General features: G+C 48.0%; 1 protein-coding gene across 2 annotated transcripts in view; it reads right to left on the bottom strand.

Annotated features, from left to right (window-relative positions):
- Positions 1-21,907, bottom strand: part of MOV10L1 (Mov10 like RNA helicase 1) — a 772,466-nt gene that overhangs the window by 125,554 nt on the left and 625,005 nt on the right. For both annotated transcript variants that reach the window (XM_085650694.1, XM_085650695.1), the window contains exon 24: positions 2,520-2,660. In XM_085650694.1, coding sequence (XP_085506820.1) covers positions 2,520-2,660 — 141 coding nt within the window. The remainder of the gene's footprint in view (positions 1-2,519; positions 2,661-21,907) is intronic.

The raw sequence follows: 21,907 nt of genomic DNA, 5'->3' as shown, positions 1-21,907 counted from the left end.
GGACAGGAAGGAACCAGCCTGCAGAGTGGACAGAGCACAAATGGGAGCTAGGGGTTATGCACACCTAATCTATGATAGGAGGGTGAGTCGGGGGCTGCCGGCTCACACACAGGTAATTAAATCCTGGCAAGCGGCATCAAAATACCTGGGCTGGGGATGCAAACTCGCGGAAATGACCACTCAGTGGGCCAGTGACAAATTAGACAAAGTGGGTAGGTTAAAGGGCTTTGAGAAGTGGTAACTGCTGGGTCTTGAAAAACATGGTGATGTTTGGAGGAACCAGACATTCGTGAAGTTTGAGACCCTCCAACAAGCGTACAAACGGGGTCCGGGGGAGGGGCTGCGATACCTGCAACTAGGCCATGCCATATGGGGTCATATTTGCGAGGGCAAAGACTTGGCCAAGGCCTCTCCAGTGGAGGATATACTCCTGACAGGCCCCTTGGAGGAGAAGGCAATATAATTAATATACAAAAACTGATAAATAAAGCACCAGACCCTTTGGGACCACTAAGGGCCGTGTAGGCGGGAGATATGGGTCCAATAGAGGATGAAGACTGGATGGAGGCCCTTCAGGGACAGAGGAAGGTGGTGATTAGTTCTATTTTCCGGCTAATCCAATTGAAGGTTTTCCACCACACATACAGTGCCAGGAGGCTACTGCATTGCTTAGGCGGGGTGGAATCATCACGGTTGTGGCCAGGAAGGAACATTTTACCATTTTATATGGGAATGCCTAGAGACGCATACATACCTGGGTAAAATTGGAAGAATTATGGTGCGGGTGATGGAGTGGAGGTTCCCTTGGAGCCATAATGGCTTCGGTTAGTGGTTTCAGGAGAAGAAGCATGGCCAAGATATACTAGGATCTGGCTGGCATTGGCAGTGGTGGTGGCAAAATGCAATCTACCCACATGCTAGGGTGCCAGAGCATTACCAGAGGTTGAAGATTGGCAGACAGATAGAGATTGGTGTTGGTTGGCAGAACGTACTATTTATCAAAACAGAAGCTGCCCGAAGAAATGGTAAAATTTTGGAGGCAATGGCAAACTTACTCAGGGCTGTGAAGGGGGCATTAGACGTACTATGAGGGTCACATATCATTGGTGTTGTATCCTGAACGATAGAAGAAAGACAACTGCAAACACAATGGTTGGATTAAATGTAAGACACTGAAATCACTGATGTACAGCTGTTGTGTTGTTTGGAATAAAAAAAATAAAAACAAAAAAACCATGATATTATAAGTGAATTTCCTCTGCATGCGCAGGCATGGATAAGGTAGTCCGGTCTTCCACTGTTTCTTAAAAGCCTTCTTTTTCCTGAAAGCCTATTATGATGTACGATATGTTTTTTTTTTGTTTACATTGTCACAGAGTGCTCATCCTTATAACTATATAGACGGGTATGTTTAATTTTGCAGCCCTACACCTGTGTCACTTATTAAATATAGATCAATTTGTTTTTTATGGTGTAAATAATTATTGGTCATCTATGTATAAGTTCCGTCTTGAGCATGCCCCAGGTCAATAGGCCACAACGGGGTGAGACAGGTGTGTGCTGAATTGCTGCAACAGCTACCATCTGAATAAACAGAAAAATTGGACAAATGAAGATCTTTTACACAACTTAATAAATGCATAATTCAGACATCATTTGTAATTTTTAATCATGGCAATTTAAGTTTATAAATCATGAGAGCTAATTAGGCCCAGTCACAAATCCAGCTCTTGCTGTCCCCAAAAATGATTTTTTAAGTGGAATATTGCCTTCATACTATAAAAGTAGGATCCCACCATTAGCATAAAGAAGTCAGTGAGCAGAAGAACTATTCTGCTGCAACGAAGTGTCTTAAGGAAAAAAGAAGCCACCGGAGGGCCTTGCATGCGTTTCCAAAGCTGTGTTATATTTCCTCAGAGGCGGAACGTGGACTAATCTAAGAAAAGCTGGCTTCATATTGGTAGTCATGGCCAGTTGTTAGCAGGGCCTCGGTTGTATCTAGGTTTCCACATTGCTTTTTGTTTAGGCAAAATACTTTGCTCATGTCTCACACCGGGAGAACAGCCCACAATTATGGAAGAAGGTAAGCTAAAGAGGGGTACCCAGTTATAAAGTGGAAGGCCAAATATTATCTGTTGCCAAAAATGTCAGAAAGAATGAGGCCTCTTCCACATTAAACCCACGCGCTGAGCATCAAATGTGGTAAATTATGCAACCAACGATGCCCCAAGTTTTCTGTATATAAGCAATGCTTTGCTTTCATACCATTGGAAAAACCTGCTTCAAAAGAACCTTAGACACTGTGCTTCAAGGTCATCCTAAAGTTAGATGGCTGTGCAACTCAAGAATCCTAGCCTAGGATGTGTTTTTACAGTAGAAGACCTTTCAGAAGGGCAATTGCTGGGGCCTCTCATAATGCCACGAGAATATATAATTATCGGTTCAGGTCCCAATACTTCATGACAACTTTCAATGTTTATTTTTAAAAACAGACTCGTTGGATATAGATTGGTACTTACTTTAACAAGGACATGGGGATTCCCCACCACAATGAGCAAAGCTTTTGCCCTGGTTATTGCTACATTAAATCGTTTAGGGTTAGATAAGAAACCCAAAATATATCTTGTATCCTTTTCATATGGTACTTCACTTGATCGCACCTAGAAACAGAAAGATAAAAATTCTATATGAGCTTTGTACCACAAGAGGTTTAACGCTCTATTCATAGGGAATATACCTATATTACTTCTACCAACACATTCATCTGCAGAAAAAGAGATGGAAAATATTTGCATTAGGATAGTTTAGAAAGGAACACTGTTTGCACCCTGGACATCATATAAAAAATGTACTTAAATATTCTTTTCACCATACATATTGAGTCACCACAATACTAAAAGTTACAGTAGTGACATCATGTACTTTGATACACCAATGACATCAGAGGGTTGACCCCTTGTCACATACTAGCACCTCAACGGACACCATTAGGGGGCACAAACAATGAAAAGTAGAGAAATCACAAGGAGGCCAGACAGACCTAATTACTTTTTGTTACTGCCATTTCTTTCATTAACCCAGAGAGCAGAGGAAGCCAGGTGAGCAGCCAGAGCACCAGTGGATTTTTTTGAAACGTTATCTGGCTACCCCTGATTGACTTTCATGGCCTATTCACATAAACAGCAGCACGGATCTAACCTTTGTATCTGTGAGAGTGGAATGAGTGGCAGCATTTACCAGTCTGTGAACACAGAACGTGAAGTCAGCTCAGGATAGTAGAGGGTTTTCTAACTCAAGCACTTTAGTTGACAGAAAAGGGTCTTACAAAAATAAAAGAGAAGAAGCAAGATGGTAGAAAAACTACAATCACTGAGAAGGAATATGCTACTTACCAGTATGCATCTGTTCTTGGCATGTAGAGCTGCAGAGTTGTACACTTAGCATAGATCGCCATCTGGTGTTGGGCCCGGATGTTTGCAGTTTGTTTTTGTTCTTTGGACAGTCTTTGGAAGTCACGAGTTCGGTGACTCCTCCTTCGGTCCGTACTGCGCATGGGCTTCGGCTCCATCCTCAGATTGTTTTTCGCCAACAGGGAAATGATGGAGCGTAGTAATAACAGTGAGAAACCCATGTGTGTTGTATCTAAATAAGATGGACTGGAACGGATACAGGTAGCCGGGGAGGCGGGTGGGCGTGTACAACTCTGCAGCTCTACATGCCAAGAACAGATGCATACTGGTAAGTAGCATATTCCGTTCGAGGCATATGAGCTGCAGATTGTACACTTAGCATAGATTATATAGCAGTACCCAACCTTAGCGGCGACCACCGGTATCCGTTGCAGCGGTTTGAAAAAGTGTCTTTAGTACAGCCTGGCCCACACTAGCTTGTTGCTTGGAATGCACGTCTACACAGTAATGTTTTGTGAAGGTGTGCGGTGTTGACCATGTGGCTGCTTTGCAGATGTCATCTAAGGGTATGTTCCCTAGAAAAGCCATAGAAGCCCCTAACTTTCTAGTAGAGTGGGCTTTAGGTGGAACAGATAATGTTCTTTTTGCCTTTTGATAGCAAATTTGTATGCACTTTACAATCCACCTAGCTATCCCTGATTTAGAGATGGGGTTGCCTTTATGTGGTGGAGAGAAGGAAACGAACAATTGTTTAGTCTTCCTGAAAGGTTGCGTTCTTTGTATGTAGTACAGCAAAGCCCTCTTAACATCAAGTGTGTGTAAGGCCCTTTCTGCAACAGATTGTGGTTGCGAGAAAAAGACAGGTAATTCCACCGATTGATTGAGATGGAAGGGGGAAATGACCTTGGGCAGAAACTTCGGATTTGTACGAAGTATGACCTTGCTGTGATGTATTTGTAGGAAGGGTTCCTGTATAGTGAACGCCTGTATTTCACCGACCCTTCTAAGGGAAGTAATAGCTACGAGGAAAGCTGTTTTCCAGGTGAGGAACTGTAGCTCACATTTATGCATTGGTTCGAAGGGTGGACCCATTAGCCGTGTAAGAACTACATTTAGATTCCATACGGGGGAAGGTGGTGCCCTGGGAGGAATTACTCGTTTAAGGCCTTCCATAAAGGCTTTAATAGCGGGCACTCTGAACAGTGATAAATGCTGTCTGTTTTGTAGATAAGCAGCGATCGCTGCTAGGTGTAGGCGTATGGATGAATATGCCAGGTTACACCTGTGAAGATGGAGCAGATAGCATATGATGTGCTGTATGGATGCATCTAAAGGGTTGATTGTGTTGTTACGGCAGTAAATCACAAATCTTTTCCACTTTGCGGCATAGCATGCTCTAGTGGTAGGGCGTCTGGCTTCCATGATGATGTTCATGCAATCAGGGGGAAGGTTAAGGTATCCAAATTCTAAGATTTCAGGAGCCAGATCGCAAGGTTGAGCTGAGCTGGGTCCGGGTGCCTGATTTCTCCATGGTTCTGGGTTAGGAGGCATGGGGACAGGTGCAGTTTTTGATGTGGTACCACCGATAGCTGTAGTAGTGTGGTGTACCACGGCTGCCTGGCCCATGTTGGGGCTACCAGAATGAGTGTGAGGGAGTGCTGCTGTAGCTTCCTTACCACTAATGGAATTAGCGGGAGAGGTGGAAAGGCGTATGCAAATCTGCCTGACCAGTTCATCCATATCGCATTGCCTTTGGACAATGGGTGTGGGTATCTGGCGGCGAAGCTTGGGCATTTTTTGTTTTCGTGGGTGGCGAAGAGGTCTATCTGAGGATGCCCCCACTGTTGGAAGAATGGGTGAAGAACTTGTGGATGCAGTTCCCATTCGTGTAGTTGTTGCGTTTGTCTGCTGAGCAGATCTGCCATGGTGTTTTGTACGCCTGGAACGTGCTGTGCCAGGAGAAAGATGTTTTGGGGAATTGCCCATCTCCATATGCTCTGGGCTAGGCGGGAGAGCTGGGGAGAGTGTGTCCCCCCCTGTTTTTGGATATAATACATTGCAGTCATGTTGTCTGTGCGAATGAGGACTGCTTTGCCCGAAATCTGTTTTTGAAAGGATTTTAGGGCTAGAAAGATCGCCAAGAGCTCCAGATGGTTGATGTGGAGCGATTTTTGCTGTGGCGTCCATAGACCTTGCATTGTGAGGTGTAAGAGGTGCGCTCCCCAGCCGGAGAGCGATGCGTCCGCTGTTAGAATCACCTGAGGAACCGGGTCCAGGAACGGCCGCCCTTTGGAAAGGTTTGTGGTGTTCCACCACTGCAGAGAGTGATGGGTGCTAGGCACTCTTGAAGTGGACGCATGTGGAGTCTTGCATGGGGCACTATGAAAATGCAAGACGCCATCATTCCTATGAGCTTCATAAACACTCTTGCTGGGAGAGAGTGTTGAGGAAGGAATGTTTTGCGCAAGGCTTGTATGCTTGCGATCCTGGCTGAATTGGGATAGGCAATACCTTTGGAGGTGTCTATAGTTGCCCCGAGATATTGCTTTGTGTGAGATGGTAGGAGGTGGGACTTTTGGTAGTTCACCGTGAAGCCTAGCCGGTGGAGTAGTTGAATGGTGCTGTTGGTATGTTGCACACATTGATTGTAGGACGTGGCTTTTATTAGCCAGTCGTCTAGATAAGGGAAGACGTGAATTTGTTGACGTCTGAGGTGTGCTGCTACAACTGCTAGGCATTTGGTAAACACCCGTGGTGCGGTGGTGACCCCGAAGGGGAGAACCGTGAATTGGTAATGCTGACCGTCCACCACGAACCTGAGGTACTTCCTGTGAGAAGGGTGTATTGGAATGTGAAAGTATGCGTCCTTCAGATCCAAGGTAGTGAGAAAGTCTCCCTGACAGAGGAGCGGGAGGACTTGTTGTAGGGTGACCATGTGGAAATGGTCTGAATGTATGTACGCATTTAGAGGCCGGAGGTCCAGAATGGGCCTCAGGGTCCCGTCTTTCTTTGGTATAAGGAAATACAGGGAGTAGACCCCTAGATTTTGCTGATTGACGGGGACCTGCTCTATAGCGTGTTTTTGGAGGAGGGAGAGCACCTCCTGTTTGAGTAGTGTGGAATGTTCTTGAGACATTGGACGGTGTCTTGGTGGGATATTGGGTGGGGTAGATGTTAGCTCGAGACAGTACCCTGACCGAATAATTTGGTTCACCCATTTGTCCGATGTTATGGATTCCCATGCGTGGATAAATTGTTGTAGTCTGCCCCCGACCGGAGTGGGATGGTCTGGGGGGAGGGAAGGGAAGTCATTGTGCGGGCGGAGTTGCGGAACGGGTGGTGTTAGTTTTGCCCCTGCCCTTATTGTTGTTGCCTCTGTAACCACCCCTTTGGTTGCCCTTTGAAAAGGTATTTTGAGGAGGGGACTTGTAGGAGGTAGAGGCGCTATCGGTGGAGAAGCCTCTGCCTGTGCTACGAAAGGATGAGCGTCGAAAGGAGCGTTTAGGGGCCTGTGATTGAAGTGCCCCCATAGACTTTGCTGTGTCTGTGTCCTTTTTCATCTTTTCCAACGCTTCGTCCACCTTTGGCCCAAAGAGAGTTTGTTGGTCAAAAGGGTGATTTAGTATGGACGCCTGGACTTCAGGCTTGAACCCTGAGATCCTGAGCCAGGCATGACGACGAAGCAGGACACTGGTATTTATGGCTCTAGAAGCAGTGTCGGCTGCATCGAGGGCACACTTAATGGAGGTGTTTGTAATTAGTTTACCCTCCTGTATCAGGTCATGAGCTTTGCGCTTGTGTTTTTCGGGGAGGTGCTGCATAAGAGCCTCAAGTTCGTCGTAGTGTGCTCTGTCATAGCGCGCAAGTAGTGCTTGTGTATTTGCAATGCACCACATGTTTGCAGCTTGGGAGGCGGTGCGTTTGCCAGACGCGTCTAAAAGTTTCGATTCCTTGTCTGGCGGTGGGGCTTCTCCTGAGGACTGGGAGTTAGCCCGCTTTCTAGCTGTGGACACAACTAGGGAATCTAAGGGAGCAGGGCCCTTAATGTATGCAGGGTCTGTGGGTGCCGCCTTGTACTTTTTTTCTATTCTAGGGTTCAGTACCCTGGCCCTGACAGGGTCTTTGAACACCTCTGCAGCATGCTTGGTGACACCTTTAAGCATGGGCAAAATAGACGTGGACTTGTCCTGAATGTCAAATGTGTCCAGTAGGAAGTCGTCTTCCACTGATTCGCTATGCATGTCCACCCCATGGTAGTGTGCTGCTCTCTGCACTAAGAGGTGAAACCCTAAGGAGTCCTCTGGAGGAGACGGCCTGGATGGGTATAGGTCGTCCTGAGGCATATCAGGTATGTCAGGGTTGTGGTAGTCTTCCCATGGGTCTGGGGACCCCGGTGGAGTGGGGTCCATTGGGGCGTCCGCCGGGTCATAATCTGGATCCCCGTAATCCGGATCTGGAGACGGGGTCGGGGAGTGATGAGGTAAGGGTGGCGGAGACCTGGGAGGGGGAGGGGGTGGAGGAGGTGGAGGAGGAGGTAGTGGGGAGGGCACTCTGAGAGGAGAAGTAGCAGAGTCCTTCCGCTTGGGCGGTGGAGGAGGAGCCGGTGTGTCAAGACGTCTTTTCTTGACAACTAAAGTCAATAGCCCAGTCTTTGGATCTTTAAATAGAGTCTTTTGCAAGAGGTCTGGTGTAAAGAGATCCAGTGGCGCCGAATCGTCCGCTGGCGCCGATGTTTTCGGAGCCGAGGGTTTTGATGGTTTCTGTGCGCCATGCTTTTTTGGAACCTCCGGTTTTTTCGGCGTCGAAGGAGTTTTCGGCGCCGGAGCGTCGGTGCCGACAGATTTGTGTTTGTGTTTTGTCGGCACCGAGAGTCCAGGCTTCGGCACCGGTGGCTTCGGAGTCGAGCTGGGTATCACTTTCTTCGGTGCCGGATGGTGTTTTTCGGCACCAGGCGTCGGCTGGCTCGAGCCCAAGCTGCCGTGAGACTTCTGAGGCTTCGACACCGGGCCCGAAGGTGGGGTGATAGAAGCTGTGTGCTTGGTTTTGCCCAGGCCTGCAGGCGAGGGTGTAACCGGAGTCTCTTTGGTTTTGGGCGCGGGGGTGGGAGGGGGTACAGTACTCACGACCCGCTGCGCCGGTGTGATGTCCTCCACGTCGGAGTCGTCGGCCTCGGAAGCGCTGACGACGTCGTCCTCCTGCTCGGTGTGTAGTTGCCCCAAAGCTTCGGCGTCGTCTCCGAAGATGTCCGGTGGAGCCGCGGTCGAGGAGTGCGCCATGGTGCGTCGAGCTCTTCGATCCCGGATGGTCTTTTTTGATATAAAAGACTTACAGGCGGGGCAGTCTTTAGCCTCGTGTTCTGGAGAGAGGCAAAGGTTACACACCTGATGGAGGTCGGTGTGGGGAAATTTAGACCCACATTTTGGGCACTTTTTGAACGGAGTCCTTTCCATCGGCCGGGAGCGGAGTCGAGGAGGGCCCGAAGGCCGGTGCCGATGTACGGGATGGAGAAAAGTGCCGCTTCGAGAGATGAAGATTGATGAAGAAACTCGAAGAACGAGGATTTTCCGTCGAGGCTGGAACCATAGAAGTTCGAAGCCGGAGCACGAAGTATTACATCCGAGCCCGATGGCGGAAAAAAAACAATCTGAGGATGGAGCCGAAGCCCATGCGCAGTACGGACCGAAGGAGGAGTCACCGAACTCGTGACTTCCAAAGACTGTCCAAAGAAAAAAAAAACTGCAAACATCCGGGCCCAACACCAGATGGCGATCTATGCTAAGTGTACAATCTGCAGCTCATATGCCTCGAACACTATGTTTACATTTTGAAGACTTACTCACCTCACTACGCAAGGATCATGTGATTCTCTAGAGCACACTGACCCTTGAATAACCTTAAGGCCTTTAATTTAGGGATACCTAAATGAATGCAGCGCACTTTGGAGAACAAATGTAATTAAACCAATGACATTAATTCAATCGATATTAACTAAAAATCTTTACAAATGAAGATATTCCAAGGCCATTTTTGGGTCATCTAAGGATGCTACGAATATTCTGAAGCTAAGTAATACAAGTGCTTATGTTGGATTTTACTGAGAAACTGGGAACAGTAGTGACTCTAATTAGTACTGACCGGTTCCAGAGGGAAATTATTATTTGTTTATATATTTCTTTTAATAATCAACTTTATTGTTTTTTAAAACTGGGAAAAAACCAGCAGACATCAAAGACAGCATTTTGCAGCAATTATAGGCATCGTCATGGTACCCTTACAGAGAAGGCCCCCGCAGTTTACAACTATTAAGAGGAAAACAAAACAGAGTCTCGCACATACCCCAAAGTCCCGTGAATGAGGTATTATTATTCTAGTGGCCCCAACCATTTGACCCAGACTTTGTGATACTTCGCCGGGCACCCTCTTGCCTCATACATAGGTCTCTCCTGTGCTGCGCACAAATCTACCCCTCAAAGCCATTTCGTTAGAGTGGATGAGGCAAGATTCAACCCGTTGGCTGCAATGTCTCTCTTGGCCACCATCATGGATGTGTTTAAAAACAATTTGTCGGCTCAAGACCCGTCCAGTCCATCAGTGATTCCCAGGAGCACAGTTAACAGCCTATGCGGGACCTCCCAGCCCAGAACCTCTGTGAGCTCCATCTCTATGGAGTCCCAGTATTGTGTGATGATGGAGCAGCTCCATACCATGTGAAAAAAATCTGATTGGTCCCGCTTTGGGTCTTAGCCCTGCACTGTGGAGGCGTTTTGGTGTTAGGTATGCGGTGTGTAAGTAGTATAGCTGGATCAAACGGAGTCTAGTAAAAGTAGTGACTGTTTTGGGTGCCATCAGTCCGTCTCTCCAGCCTTCTTCCTCTAGAGGCCCGACCCATACTTCCCAATGATCCCTAAGTTCGTCCAACGTGTTGGGGGCATCATTTGTTAAGGATCAGTAGACACGGGAGATCCCTCCCAGCCCCAAATTACCCGTCATGGTCTGCGCCTCGGGTGGACTATATTACGGCAGTGAGGTGCCATTTGTTATGTGGTTGTGGAGGGCATGGCATAGAAGCAGATACCTGTAAAACTGTGAGGAGTGCAGGGAGTATCTGGTTTGTAGGTCTTTAAAAGTACGCATGTGGTCACCTCCCCATACGTCTCCGAGTTGCGAGATGCCAATAGGGTCCCAAGCCCTGGATCCTTCTAGGCTGCTGACCTCCTGGAGCCAGGAGCCTTGCCAGAGCAGCGTACATTGGATTAGCTTGTTCGACCATTGGGTATGGTGCAAGGAGGCGCGCCAAACCAGGAGAACCCCCTGTGTCACCACATGCAAATATCTAGAGATAGGCCCCCCGTACATCATCTCCTGGATCCTAGGTAGGCCCAAGATACTCAGTTCCACCCTGTATGTAGGCGGGTCGCCAAGTAATACAGGTATAGGTTGGGCATGCCCATTCCTTCATCGAAGGATGGGATCCGGCATTGGAACAGGGCCGAACGAGATCTCCGACCGTTCCACAGAAATTTGGTGGCCAGGCTATCTAGTTCCTTAAACCAAGTTCTTGGGAAACAAAAGGGTGTATTTTGAATTTTGTGTAAAAATAATTATGTATAAAAATCTAGGCAGTATCATCATTTTGAAGAGAGCGACTCTTCCCAGAGGGTTCAGCGGTAGCGTCTGCCATCTGTGGAGGTCAGCTTGGGCTCTCTTCACCAATGGGGTCACATTAAGCGACCACGCAAGGTCAGGAAGCTGGCCACCTAGATTCCGTGGTATTTAAAGAATTGCCTCCTAATGGGTATTGTGGACTGCCAATCGAAGCAGTCTCTCGAGACATGGAGAGGAACTAGGACGGATGATGCAGGGTTTAAACGGAGACCTGAGGCCTGTCCAAAGAGATGCAATGCCCAAAGACAACGGGGTCCAGACTGGGCCAGTTCAGCAAGAAAGAGCAGAACATTGTTCGCATAGAGGGCCATTTTGTCTTCATCTAGGCCTGGCCATTTCCATCCCCTAATTCGGGCATCAAATCTTATAAGGCATGCTAAGGGTTCCATCGCTAATGCGAACAGGAGCAGTGAGAGGGGACACCCCTGCCTTGTCCCCCTTCTAATATGAAACGGCCCTGACAAAGCCTTATTAACAAGGACACGAGCCTGTGGTCTGCAGTATAGTATCTTAATTAAAGTATGGAAGCGTTTCCCCAGACCCATCTCGGGCAGTACCTCTTCTAGGTATCGCCAGTCTACAGAATCAAAAGCCTTCTCAAAGTCAATAAGGAGAAGTGCTAAGTAAGGGGTCAGTGACTGGCAGTGTGCTAGAGCTAAGTGGAGGCACCTGAGGCAGTGTTAATGCCTCGAGATGGCATAAACCCACATTGGTTAGGGTGAACCAATTTGGCAAGATAGCGCCTCAGGCGAATGGAAAGAACCGATGGAAATATTTTAACGCGTTAATGAGACAGATGGGGTGGTAGTCGGAGCATAGCACTGAGGGAGGCTGGGATTTAGGGATCACCACTATGGTGGCAGAGTCCGTTTACGGCAGGAACGAGCCACTTTCGACCGCTTCGGCGTATACATCCAAAAGGCGGGGAACAAGTGTTTCCCGATAGGCCGCGTAGAACTCCTGTGGGAGACCATCAGGGCCTGGAGTTTTGTCCGATGCGGTGCGGGATATAGCGTCGCAAATTTGCTCTTGAGTAATGGGGAGGTCCAGGTCAGCCCTTTCTGCTGCAGTGAGACGTGGGAGAGAGATGCGCTCTTGGTAGAGCAACTCACGGAGGGGAGGCTGGGGCGCTGCTCGGAGTAAAGCCTAGAAAACCACGAACCTCTGGGCCATCGCCACAGGTGAGCAATGGATAATGCTGTCTAGGTTTTAATCTCTGGGATTACGCGGTTAGCCATGGGGTATGTGGCCAGGCGATGTAGAATATTCCCGTTTTTGTCCCCCCCACCCATACACCCTAACTACAGAGGATCTCCATAGTAGCCCGGCGGCCTCCATAGAGGTCTGCCTAATCTCATCCCGTAGGAATGCCAGTCGCCTATCTAGTAAGTCATCTCTCTGCTCTGGCGTTCGGTTTTCAAGAAGGGTTGCCTGGGCCTCCAGGAGGGTGATCTGGGAGTTCTGTGCTAGCTGCTTGAGCTTAAGCTGGCCTTTGGCAAAGCCGCAAATGGTGGCCTTGCCTGCTTCCCAAAGAGTGTCCGGGGAGGAGACGGAATCTTGGTTAGTGAGAAAGAATTGCTTGAGTTCTTGTCCTACAGATTTCTTAAAATCCTAGTCTTGGAGGAACCAGGCATTCATCCTCCATATCGGGCGCAGCATGTCCGAGGGGGTTCTCCCACTGCTATAAACATGGGCGAATGGTCAGATATACCCCTAGAAAGAATGGTGAGGTCTCTAATTTTCTGACAGTCGAGGGCGGGCATAAAAATATAATCAAGTCGCGCGAGTGTGTGGTGCGTGGCAGATGTATGTGTCAATTGTTTGTTCTGGGGGAGCCAGACCCTCCAGGCGTCATACTCCTAGGGTGTTTGCCCAGTTTGCCAGGAGCTTGGCGTGGGTGCATCTTGTGGCAGATGAGGTATTCGCGGAATCAAGGGACGGTTGCATTACTGCGTTAGAGTCACCTCCAATTATTGTCCTCTCAGAGGGCAGAGAGGCGATGATGTCTGCGGTGCGATTGAGGGTAGGAGCAAGCAGTGATGGTGGGGAGTATACAGATATTAAATTGAGAGGAGTGCCTCCTATGGTTCCTCTCAGGGCTACGAAGCATCCCAGGGGATCGTTAGTTGTTTTGGTAAGTACAAAAGGAAGATTGCATCGCATACGGATTGCCATGCCTCTTGACCCCAGATTGAACCCTGAATGCCAAACTCTGTCATAGCCGTATCTCGCCAGAAAGGGACAGTTGTTACCTAAGAGATGGGTCTCTTGGAGTAGTAGTATGTCAGCTGTAAGGCGCTGCGTGTACCGCAGGACCGCTGTCCTTTTAACTCTATCCAGTAACCCATTAACATTCCACAATATTATACAGAGCCGGTCCCTGCCGTTAAGTGCGTCTGTCAAGGTGGGTGGAAGTGCAGATGAGGACCCGTGGGAGGAGACAGATGCGTAAGACGCATTCCCCTGCGCGCAAGCCTTGGACTACAGGTGCGTCCCAGAACCTTGGGCTGTGTGTGCGCGAGTCTCGTGCTGCTGAAGAAGAGTGCTGGTGTGGTCAACAAGGTGTACTAACAAGAAACCGGGACAACGGTCCTCCCTCCCTTCCTCATTCCCCCCCCCACTCTATACTTCGGGAACAGAAGCATCTGTCGACCCTAACAACCAATGTGAAATACAAAACTAAAAAGCTTGGGTGTGGAGATTCGTGGAGGACCCCTCCTCCCATAAAGGATATTGTATCACAGCAATCAGAAGTGGAATTGCGGCAGACACAGCTAGCAGGAATGAGCCACGTTTAATGTTTCAGGCAGTCCGCCACTGCGCAAAGTTATCCTTCAAGGAGTGTTGGACTCCGCGAGAGGTCCAAATCCGCCAAGTCCACCAGAGAGACTCGAGGCGAGGCGCTTTCAGGGTCTGAACGGCCTGTAGAGTCAGCTTGTCGCGAAGAATGGGGGTCGTGCGAGGGCTCCCGCGTTTTTGGATGCAGTCCAGGACCAAAGGGTGATTCCGATCTGGCACGGAGTGTTCCTCGTCCCTTGCGTGAGCGTGTGTGTCTGTTGCTTGGTTTGGGCAACCTCACCTGGGCGTCTTCGGTTCGGGCCTTTGGAGAGCGATCCAGGGCGTTCAGTCTCAGGAGGCGTTCCTCCGTCAGCCACGTCCAGGCCGCCTCAGGTGACTCGAGGAAGAGGGTTTTGTTCTGGACCACCACTCGGAGGCGGGCTGGAAAAAGGAGCCTATATTAAAGGTCCAGGGCACAGAGTTTTTGTTTAACCTTCACGAATGATCGTCTTTGGGTTTGGACCTCTTGCTTGTAGTTGGGACAAATCATTGTTGGGTGGCCCTGGTAAGTTAGAGATTTGAGCTTGCGTGCTTCGGCGAGGATGGAGTCTCTGTCTTTAAAATTGAGGATTTGGGCAATTATAGGTCTGTGTGGTGCTTCCGGCTGAGGTTTTGAAGCCAGGGACCAGTGAGCCAGTTTGATCGCAAACCATAGGCAGAGAGAGTCTTTGAGCATCCATGAGTGTATCCAGGGTTCAATGAAGTTGCACATCTGCTCCGGTTCCGAGCCCTCCAGAAATCCTACCAGACGGAGATTACTGCGTCTTGATCTATTTTCCACATCCTCTTCTCGCATATGCAGCTCTTTAGTGTGGGTCTGTAGATGCGCAACTTGGTCTTTTAACTGGTGGATGTCGTCCTCTAATGTGGAGATGCGGGACTCCATCTCTTTGATCCGGGCCATCACATTGCGGAGGTCCTGCTGGATAAGGGCCATGTCGACTCGGACCTCACCAATTTTGTTCTCTACCGAGGTTTGCGAGGTATTGATTGCTTGAAGGATGGTTCTAAGGTCAGTGACCGTGGGGGCATTTTGTTCTATGGAGCAGCTCGTCGCTCCGGTTTCTGTGGTCGTATATTGGTCCATTTTGGTCTGCCTTGTGGGAGGCTTCGGGCCTCGGTCCCTTCCCATGGCAGCGGGTAGGTTTTTGCCCCTTCAAAAAACCAGCGCCTCCAGATGTTCCCAGTACGACTAGAGGAGGGGGAAACGGTTTAGGCAGTGTAACATGGGTGGGGCAGGGGAGACCAACCGGGTCTGGTGTTCAGGGACCGATCTCTCTGTGACTGCGAGCGATGGGTGGATGTGGGATCGACGGGTCTTCTACGGCCCATGTGGTTCGCCCCGCCACTGTGCGATTGCAGTAGACCTTTCCACGGCCAGGTAGCCAAGTGTTGCTGCGTCTGGGTGTTCAGAAGTGCCAGTTGGATGACCACCCCTGTATGCTGTGGCTACCCACACCCAACAGACCGCCGGGGTGCTTCTTGTCGGATGATGGGTCAACAGGACTCAACAGGTCTCACCAGGTCACCCTGTGTCCACGGGATCAGTAACGGGAGGGACGCAGCTCCTGAGCCCCCTGTTGCCCGAAATGGCAGCAGACTCCTCAGCCCCGTCGCACTCGCTCATCAGGCGTGTTCGCCGGAGGCCCAGACCGCTCCGGGAAGCCGGTCGGCACTTCACTCATCAGGGGTTTGAGGCCCAGGCTCCAGGTCGTGCCCGTGTCAGAAATCCCTTCAGTGGCAACAGGGACCTCCAGGAGGATTGTTCAGGCAGGCAGGAGGCCCAGGCTCAGGCTCGCAGTGACAACAGGCAGGAATATACTCTGGCCGCTGGGTCCCTGGGCCGCAGGGACCAGGAGCGATGTATGGTGTGTTGGGCCTTCTACAGCCAGAGAATGCTGGGGGAACCACCCCCCCCTGCTGTGGGCCTGACCAGTTGCAGGTTGTTGGGGAGGCGGCTGCGGTTGATCCCGGGCCGAGGGATGTACTCAGGGCAGGCCTCTTCCTCCCCACAATGCACGGTTCCCTCACTCACCAGGTCGCATGAGGCTCAGGCAGCGGATGTTCTTTTGTGTGTCAGTGGGACCTCGACACCGCAGGGGGTCTGCAGTCCGCCCCCCCCATGCGGATCCCGGCGGCTCAGGCCAGAGCTTAGAATCGCCCCGTTCCTCAGGATCTCAACGTGTGGGGGGGGGGGGGGGGGTCGGGAGGGTTAGTCTGCAGATCCCTCACGCATATCCCGCCCGGTGGCTGGGCGCGGCCATTGCGGGCCCAGTTCGCTCCCCCAGCCCCAGAGGGGGGATGGAAGGACCCAGTGGAGGCCGAAGCTCTTCTTGTTCGGTTGTGCGGAGCCGGATCGTGCCACGGCTCCGCACCTCGCTCACAGCGGGCAGGTGGCTTGGTGTTTGACCTGTCAGCTGGTCGTGCCGAAGGGGGCCCGGGTATACCACAGGGGGCACCTCCCTCACCGGTCTTAGCGTCCAGGCATTGGCCACGACAAAGCGCAGGGAGTGGGTGCCGCCGTCTTAAGTGCGGCTCGGAGAGCTGGATGCGAGGCCGCCCGCTGCTCCCAGGGTCACCGTTTTCCACCTCCAACAACCGGCATAAGTTGTGGCAGGATTCAGTTGGCGGGGTGAATGAATGTTGATTGCGGCAGATGCACGTGCAAATGACGGAGGGGTCCAGAGCACTCTTAAAGTGCGACTGCCATCTTGACACTCTAAGCCTTGTTTATATATTTACCCACCATCTCCCAATACAACTCGAGTCTTAGGCATTTCTGCCATATGTGTTTAAAAATGCCCTTACTTTCACAGTTTTAGTAATCTGTTCCTGCATATTACTCTTATTACTGCGTTATTCCATCTGATTATTCCGACAGAGCATCAGCTACCTTCTATCATGACACAGAGAACTTACGTCACACTTCACCTGCAAACTTCTTCTGGATGATTTTGCTGCAGGGAGATACAATTTAAATAAAGCACGGTTTACCATCAGACACAGGCCTGATTGCCGCTGTATTTGATCTAATAGGCCAATGCATCTTGGATGCTGAATCTGAGAATCAGGAGCAAATCATCATATAAATATTAATCACAGTCTCTACCGAAGTTCAGTTTTATTGAAGATCTTGAGGGTTTTATTAATTCAAAGTTTAGTAAATTGTCTTTAATCTGAATCATAAATTGTATTCATATTAGTTTCAAATAATCAATCTTTTACAGACTTGATAGAAAATTAATGATTAGTTCAATAAAAGTGAAATGCATGCGTGTTCCATAAAGAAAGAAGATCACGATTCTAAGAACTGGATGAAAACATGTCAGTCAGAACCCATAAAGGGTTCAAGTTTGAAAGAGAGTGAGATCAAGCATAAAGCTCAAATATAGTCAGAATCAATAATCAAATCCAAAAAGAACATATGATAAAGGGAGGTTTAACAAACTCAGTAGAGTCTCAAAGCAATAGCGATTAAAGAAGGGAAATGTGCAGTAGCAACCGCAATCTATGGGGTGGAGGAGAGTCGGGGAATAGTGTGGAAAACAGGGAATCTTGCATAAAATGGGGTTAACTTCTCTAGGAACACGTTCTATTATAAATGGTCAAAATCAATGCTGCAGTTAATGTTGCATATTTTCCTCCTCTCGTCCAATCATCTTTCAGTGTTCTTCCTAGAAACAGGTTCACTCCTTGGTTTCTCACATGAGATACAATAGCGTTCAGACAGTAACTTTTGAGCATGCAACTTTGCTATTTCGGAATCCAAATACACAAGAGTTTTCTTTATTTTAAACATCCTTTCCCACAAATGTAAAACAAAGTCTATTTATTGTGCTACTTCCCTGTGGTCAATTCAGCATAATTCTACTAAATACTAACTTCTAAAAAGACATTTTTGGATTCTACTCGGTATAGGAAGAAACCTTTTGCATAGCCATGTGTAACTTTTATTTAATAAAACATGATCACGAAAAGGTCAAGAATTTAACATTGAAAAGCATGCATCAGCACATTTTAAGTCAAACCACTTTTCTAAGCAATGCTGCTTTAAAAGGTTTTGCAGCCTACTATGCGTTAATGTGGCTAGTCACTAATCTGAACAAATATAATTTTTAATCTGCACATATAACATACCTCTATACTATATGAATGTTGCGTTTTGCTAAAAAAAAACCTTATCAATTTCAACTTATGGTTAGAGTCTTTAAACGCTTTATGACTGAGGAAGCTAGTCCAGCGACCAACACACCAAGCTGGTCATTTACTGGACACAATCTTTGTCTCATTGAGATCATGGCTCTAGTAACCCAATAGCTATTCCCTGCAAAGACCATTCAGGGATCCCTTTTGTCACTAAATAGAGCTCACTAAAGAGAGATAGTGTGTTAAAAAAGGGAGACCTGCCCCCATGGCACTCTTTAGATCTAGTAGTAGCAAAACGTTGTTTTGAGGGCATTGAAAGGCACTGAAGAACTGACTGCAGCTCAGAACTGAAACAATTATACTCCACTGAAGTGAAAATGTATACGCCTTTTGTAAGCAAGTTAAGACACATATACAGACTGCAGAAAACTCTTGAAGAGAGGTTTTTAAGATTGTTTAGCACCTCTTCTCATTAAAGGTTGCAAGTACAGAGTAATCCTTATAGCTTAGACACTCAATGGCTTCCCTTTTTGAGGAAACAATATTAACAATTCACTACTTTTGGATAAGGGAGGAGTAACTTCATTAACACTGAACTCTTTCCTAGCATTGATTGAGGAAGAGGAAAGAGCTATATGAGCATGACTGAATTGTGATCTCCTAATGACTCCTGCCTAGCCTTAAAATTCAAACTGGCCGGACAGGCAATAGCTCCATAATGTATGAAACTAAGTAACGATTTCTTAGAAACTGCTATCATGCCTCAGTCTTGGAAGAAAGCAATGCGACATGTTCAATGAGTTTGTAATTGATCTAGGTTCAAAGTGCTATTATGATTTTTAATCAATCGGTCACAGGCTGTTTTTATGAAGCCTTTCAAGTCTAAAGCAAAGTGCTAATGTGAAGAGTCCCACATGGTTCTGCTTTGATTCCGACCCTAATTTAATATCTGGCACCTATAGCAGAGCTTACTTCAAGATATGGTTTTGCTCTAATGTCATCTGATGACACAAACACTGTAGTTTCGCTCACTAACAATTTTTATATGTCCAACACAGAGCTTCCAAGACTGTTTAAGAGCTACTGCAGAATGGATAAGGATCTATACATACAACTGAATGGGGACAAGACAAAGCTATTGCTGTTTGGAGGAGCTATTTTGATTTGGTCATCTGAGTGGGGGGTGAATGAATTAGCGTCTGCCTCAAAACTCAAAGATGTAGTAAAGACTGTAGCGGTCATTAAGGATACAACACTATCATTTACCCAACAAATGAATGCCATTTGACACTTATGCTTTGCTACCTAAAGCTGGACAAGGGCTATCACTGCTACTGAAGAGAACACAGAGGACACATGCTAATCTTATCACGCATTGATGACTGCAATGTTTTGTCATAAGGACTGTCAAAGAAAGCAATCCACAGGATCCACCAGATTCAAAATGCTACGGAGACAGTACCAATCAGGGCTGTCTCCATGCAACGACAAAACACACCATCTATAAAAGCTGCATTGGCTCTCAGTCCAGCAGCACATACATTTTAAAATGTTGTACTTTTGTCACAGAGCCTTTTATAAGGAAGGACCACTGTTTATACAATCTATATTGACTCACTGCACCCACAATTGTATGATGCCAAACTCAAATGCAAAATTACTAGAGGTTCCTCACACTTAGGATTCACAAAATCAGTGGAAGAGCTTTCTGCTGGCACCTAAGTTACAGAAAGCAATGCGGGGGGCAGGGGGATGATGGGGTGTGGGGAAAGAATTAGAGTTCTCCTGACTGGTGGAAGCCTGGAGAACCAGACTCTCTGGAATAGGATACGGTTCAAGACAATCAGAGTTGGCAGGAGCTGGTTTATGGTGTCTGGCCACATGTCAACCCACTGGACGACAATAACAGGGCTTAGACCAAGTACCCATTAAAGTGTGAGTAAGAGCTTCATTGAATGGAAGTAAGGGCTCAGTTGAGAATGGGCTTCCTGCCGGAGGCACTGGCCCTGTGGTGGCGTGGGCCAGGCTACTCTGTTGGGGCTGGGCCCTTGCTGATCTACCTTTGGAGACCAAACAGACCCTAAATTGCCTGGCCGTTGTGCTCGGGAGAGGACTGGGACCTCTTCTGCCTGCTCCTCAGTCGAGACTGGGCCCTCATCAAGCTTCCTCTGTTGAATGGCCCAAATTTGAGCTCAGCGGTTGACCGGCTGTGTTTTGCCTGAAGCCTAGAAGTCTTCAGAGGGTAATTACCATATGGGACAGTTGCAGTGGTGGTGAGGACGACAGGAGGCGTAAATGGACTATGTGGAGCAAGGGGTAAGAAATCTGGCCTCCCCAACGCAGTGACACACTGGTTTTGTCTTGGGGGCTGGCTTGGCAGGGTTGGCTGACAACATCCTGGCACCCTCAAACCCACCCCCAAACCAAAACCCCCCCACTGCGTGGACTGTTTAAACTGAGTATAGACCGAGAGGTCTGAGACAACTGAGAGCCCCCACCTTCTGCTGGGTGTTCTAGAGAGGGCGTTACCCTAAAAATGTGATACTTGCATTGGCTTTCTGCAGAAAGGACCACCCGGAGATCAGGGTGCTCCCCCGCAACACTGTGCTCTGAGCGCCTCTCTCAATACACAGGGCCTATCTGTACAACATGCTTAACCTGACAGCTTTTTGCATTGATTCTGGGCCTGGGCAAAGCAATGCCCTGTTTGACATTACGGAGTCAACCGGCCTCATCATCATGGTTAATGACAAAGGTAGCCACCAGTTGCAGACTAAAATGGAGTGGTACACCAAGGCCTCACACACTGAAGCCTGGAGAGCGATGCCAGGGCCTCACCCAGCACAGAATGCTTTCAAGAGATGATACTTTAAGCCATTACAGACTGGCTCAAAGTATCACAAACTGTGGGTCGCAAGGCAATTTTTGGTGATTCGGGAAAGTCTGAGCTATTTAAAAAAGATGCTTTTAAAATGTGTGCTTATCTCGTAACATTTGCCAGTGCGTCAAATATCAGGCTGTCTCCAGACAAATTGTTGCTTATTCTTGTGACATGGGATTGGTGTTTTCTTTTCCTTCTCTGACTGCAAAGTGGGTGGAGTTTTGAAAGTAACTTATTTGACAATCTTACTGGAGTGCAGGGAGTGTGAAAGGACAGGCTGGTGTAAATGAACTATATACATTCAGCAGTTAGGAAAGCAAAAATGAAACACGTTTTTTGTAACCGGAGAATGCTGGAAACAGAGATTTTAATAGGATAAAACAAAGTTAGACACTTTACTTGGTGATGTGCAAATCATAAATATGCAAAGAAACCCTTTTTTCACTCATTATTTGTGTGTTATATAGTTTTATCAATAAATAAATGACAATACACTACCAGACAATGCTTTAGTAACATTAAAAAATGGCCCATCCTCATCCATTAAAGGTAGGTAGATTGCATAGGTTTTCATTCTAAAAAGAGGGACGTGATTCTAAAATGTTTGGGAACCACGCTTCAGGCATTCCATGGATAGCAAATTGGAGGAACCCCGAACCGATGCTTCACTGCTCAGGCAAGACTTCTACAAGATGAGGGAACGAGTGACAGAGGCAGAGGCATGACAGACACGATCCTTGGGGTGGTTATGCAAGCAAGGGATAATCACTTATCAGAATCACAAAATAGTGCTCTTCACAGACTACACTAGAGTGGTGCAACAACAGAGAAGGACATTCCTCGCTGTCAAGCAGAAAACACATGTTGTGGAACTGGACTATGTGTTGATGTACCCAGCAAAACATTTAATCCTCTTCAGGGGGGAAATTTTACTTTTTGGACACTTTGGAGGACGCACAAGACCGGC

This window comes from Triturus cristatus, chromosome 4_1, assembly GCF_964204655.1.
Source record: "Triturus cristatus chromosome 4_1, aTriCri1.1, whole genome shotgun sequence".
Classification (NCBI taxonomy): domain Eukaryota; kingdom Metazoa; phylum Chordata; class Amphibia; order Caudata; family Salamandridae; genus Triturus; species Triturus cristatus.
The sequence above is the reverse complement of the archived record's forward strand: the minus strand, read 5'-3'. Positions and strand labels throughout refer to the sequence as shown.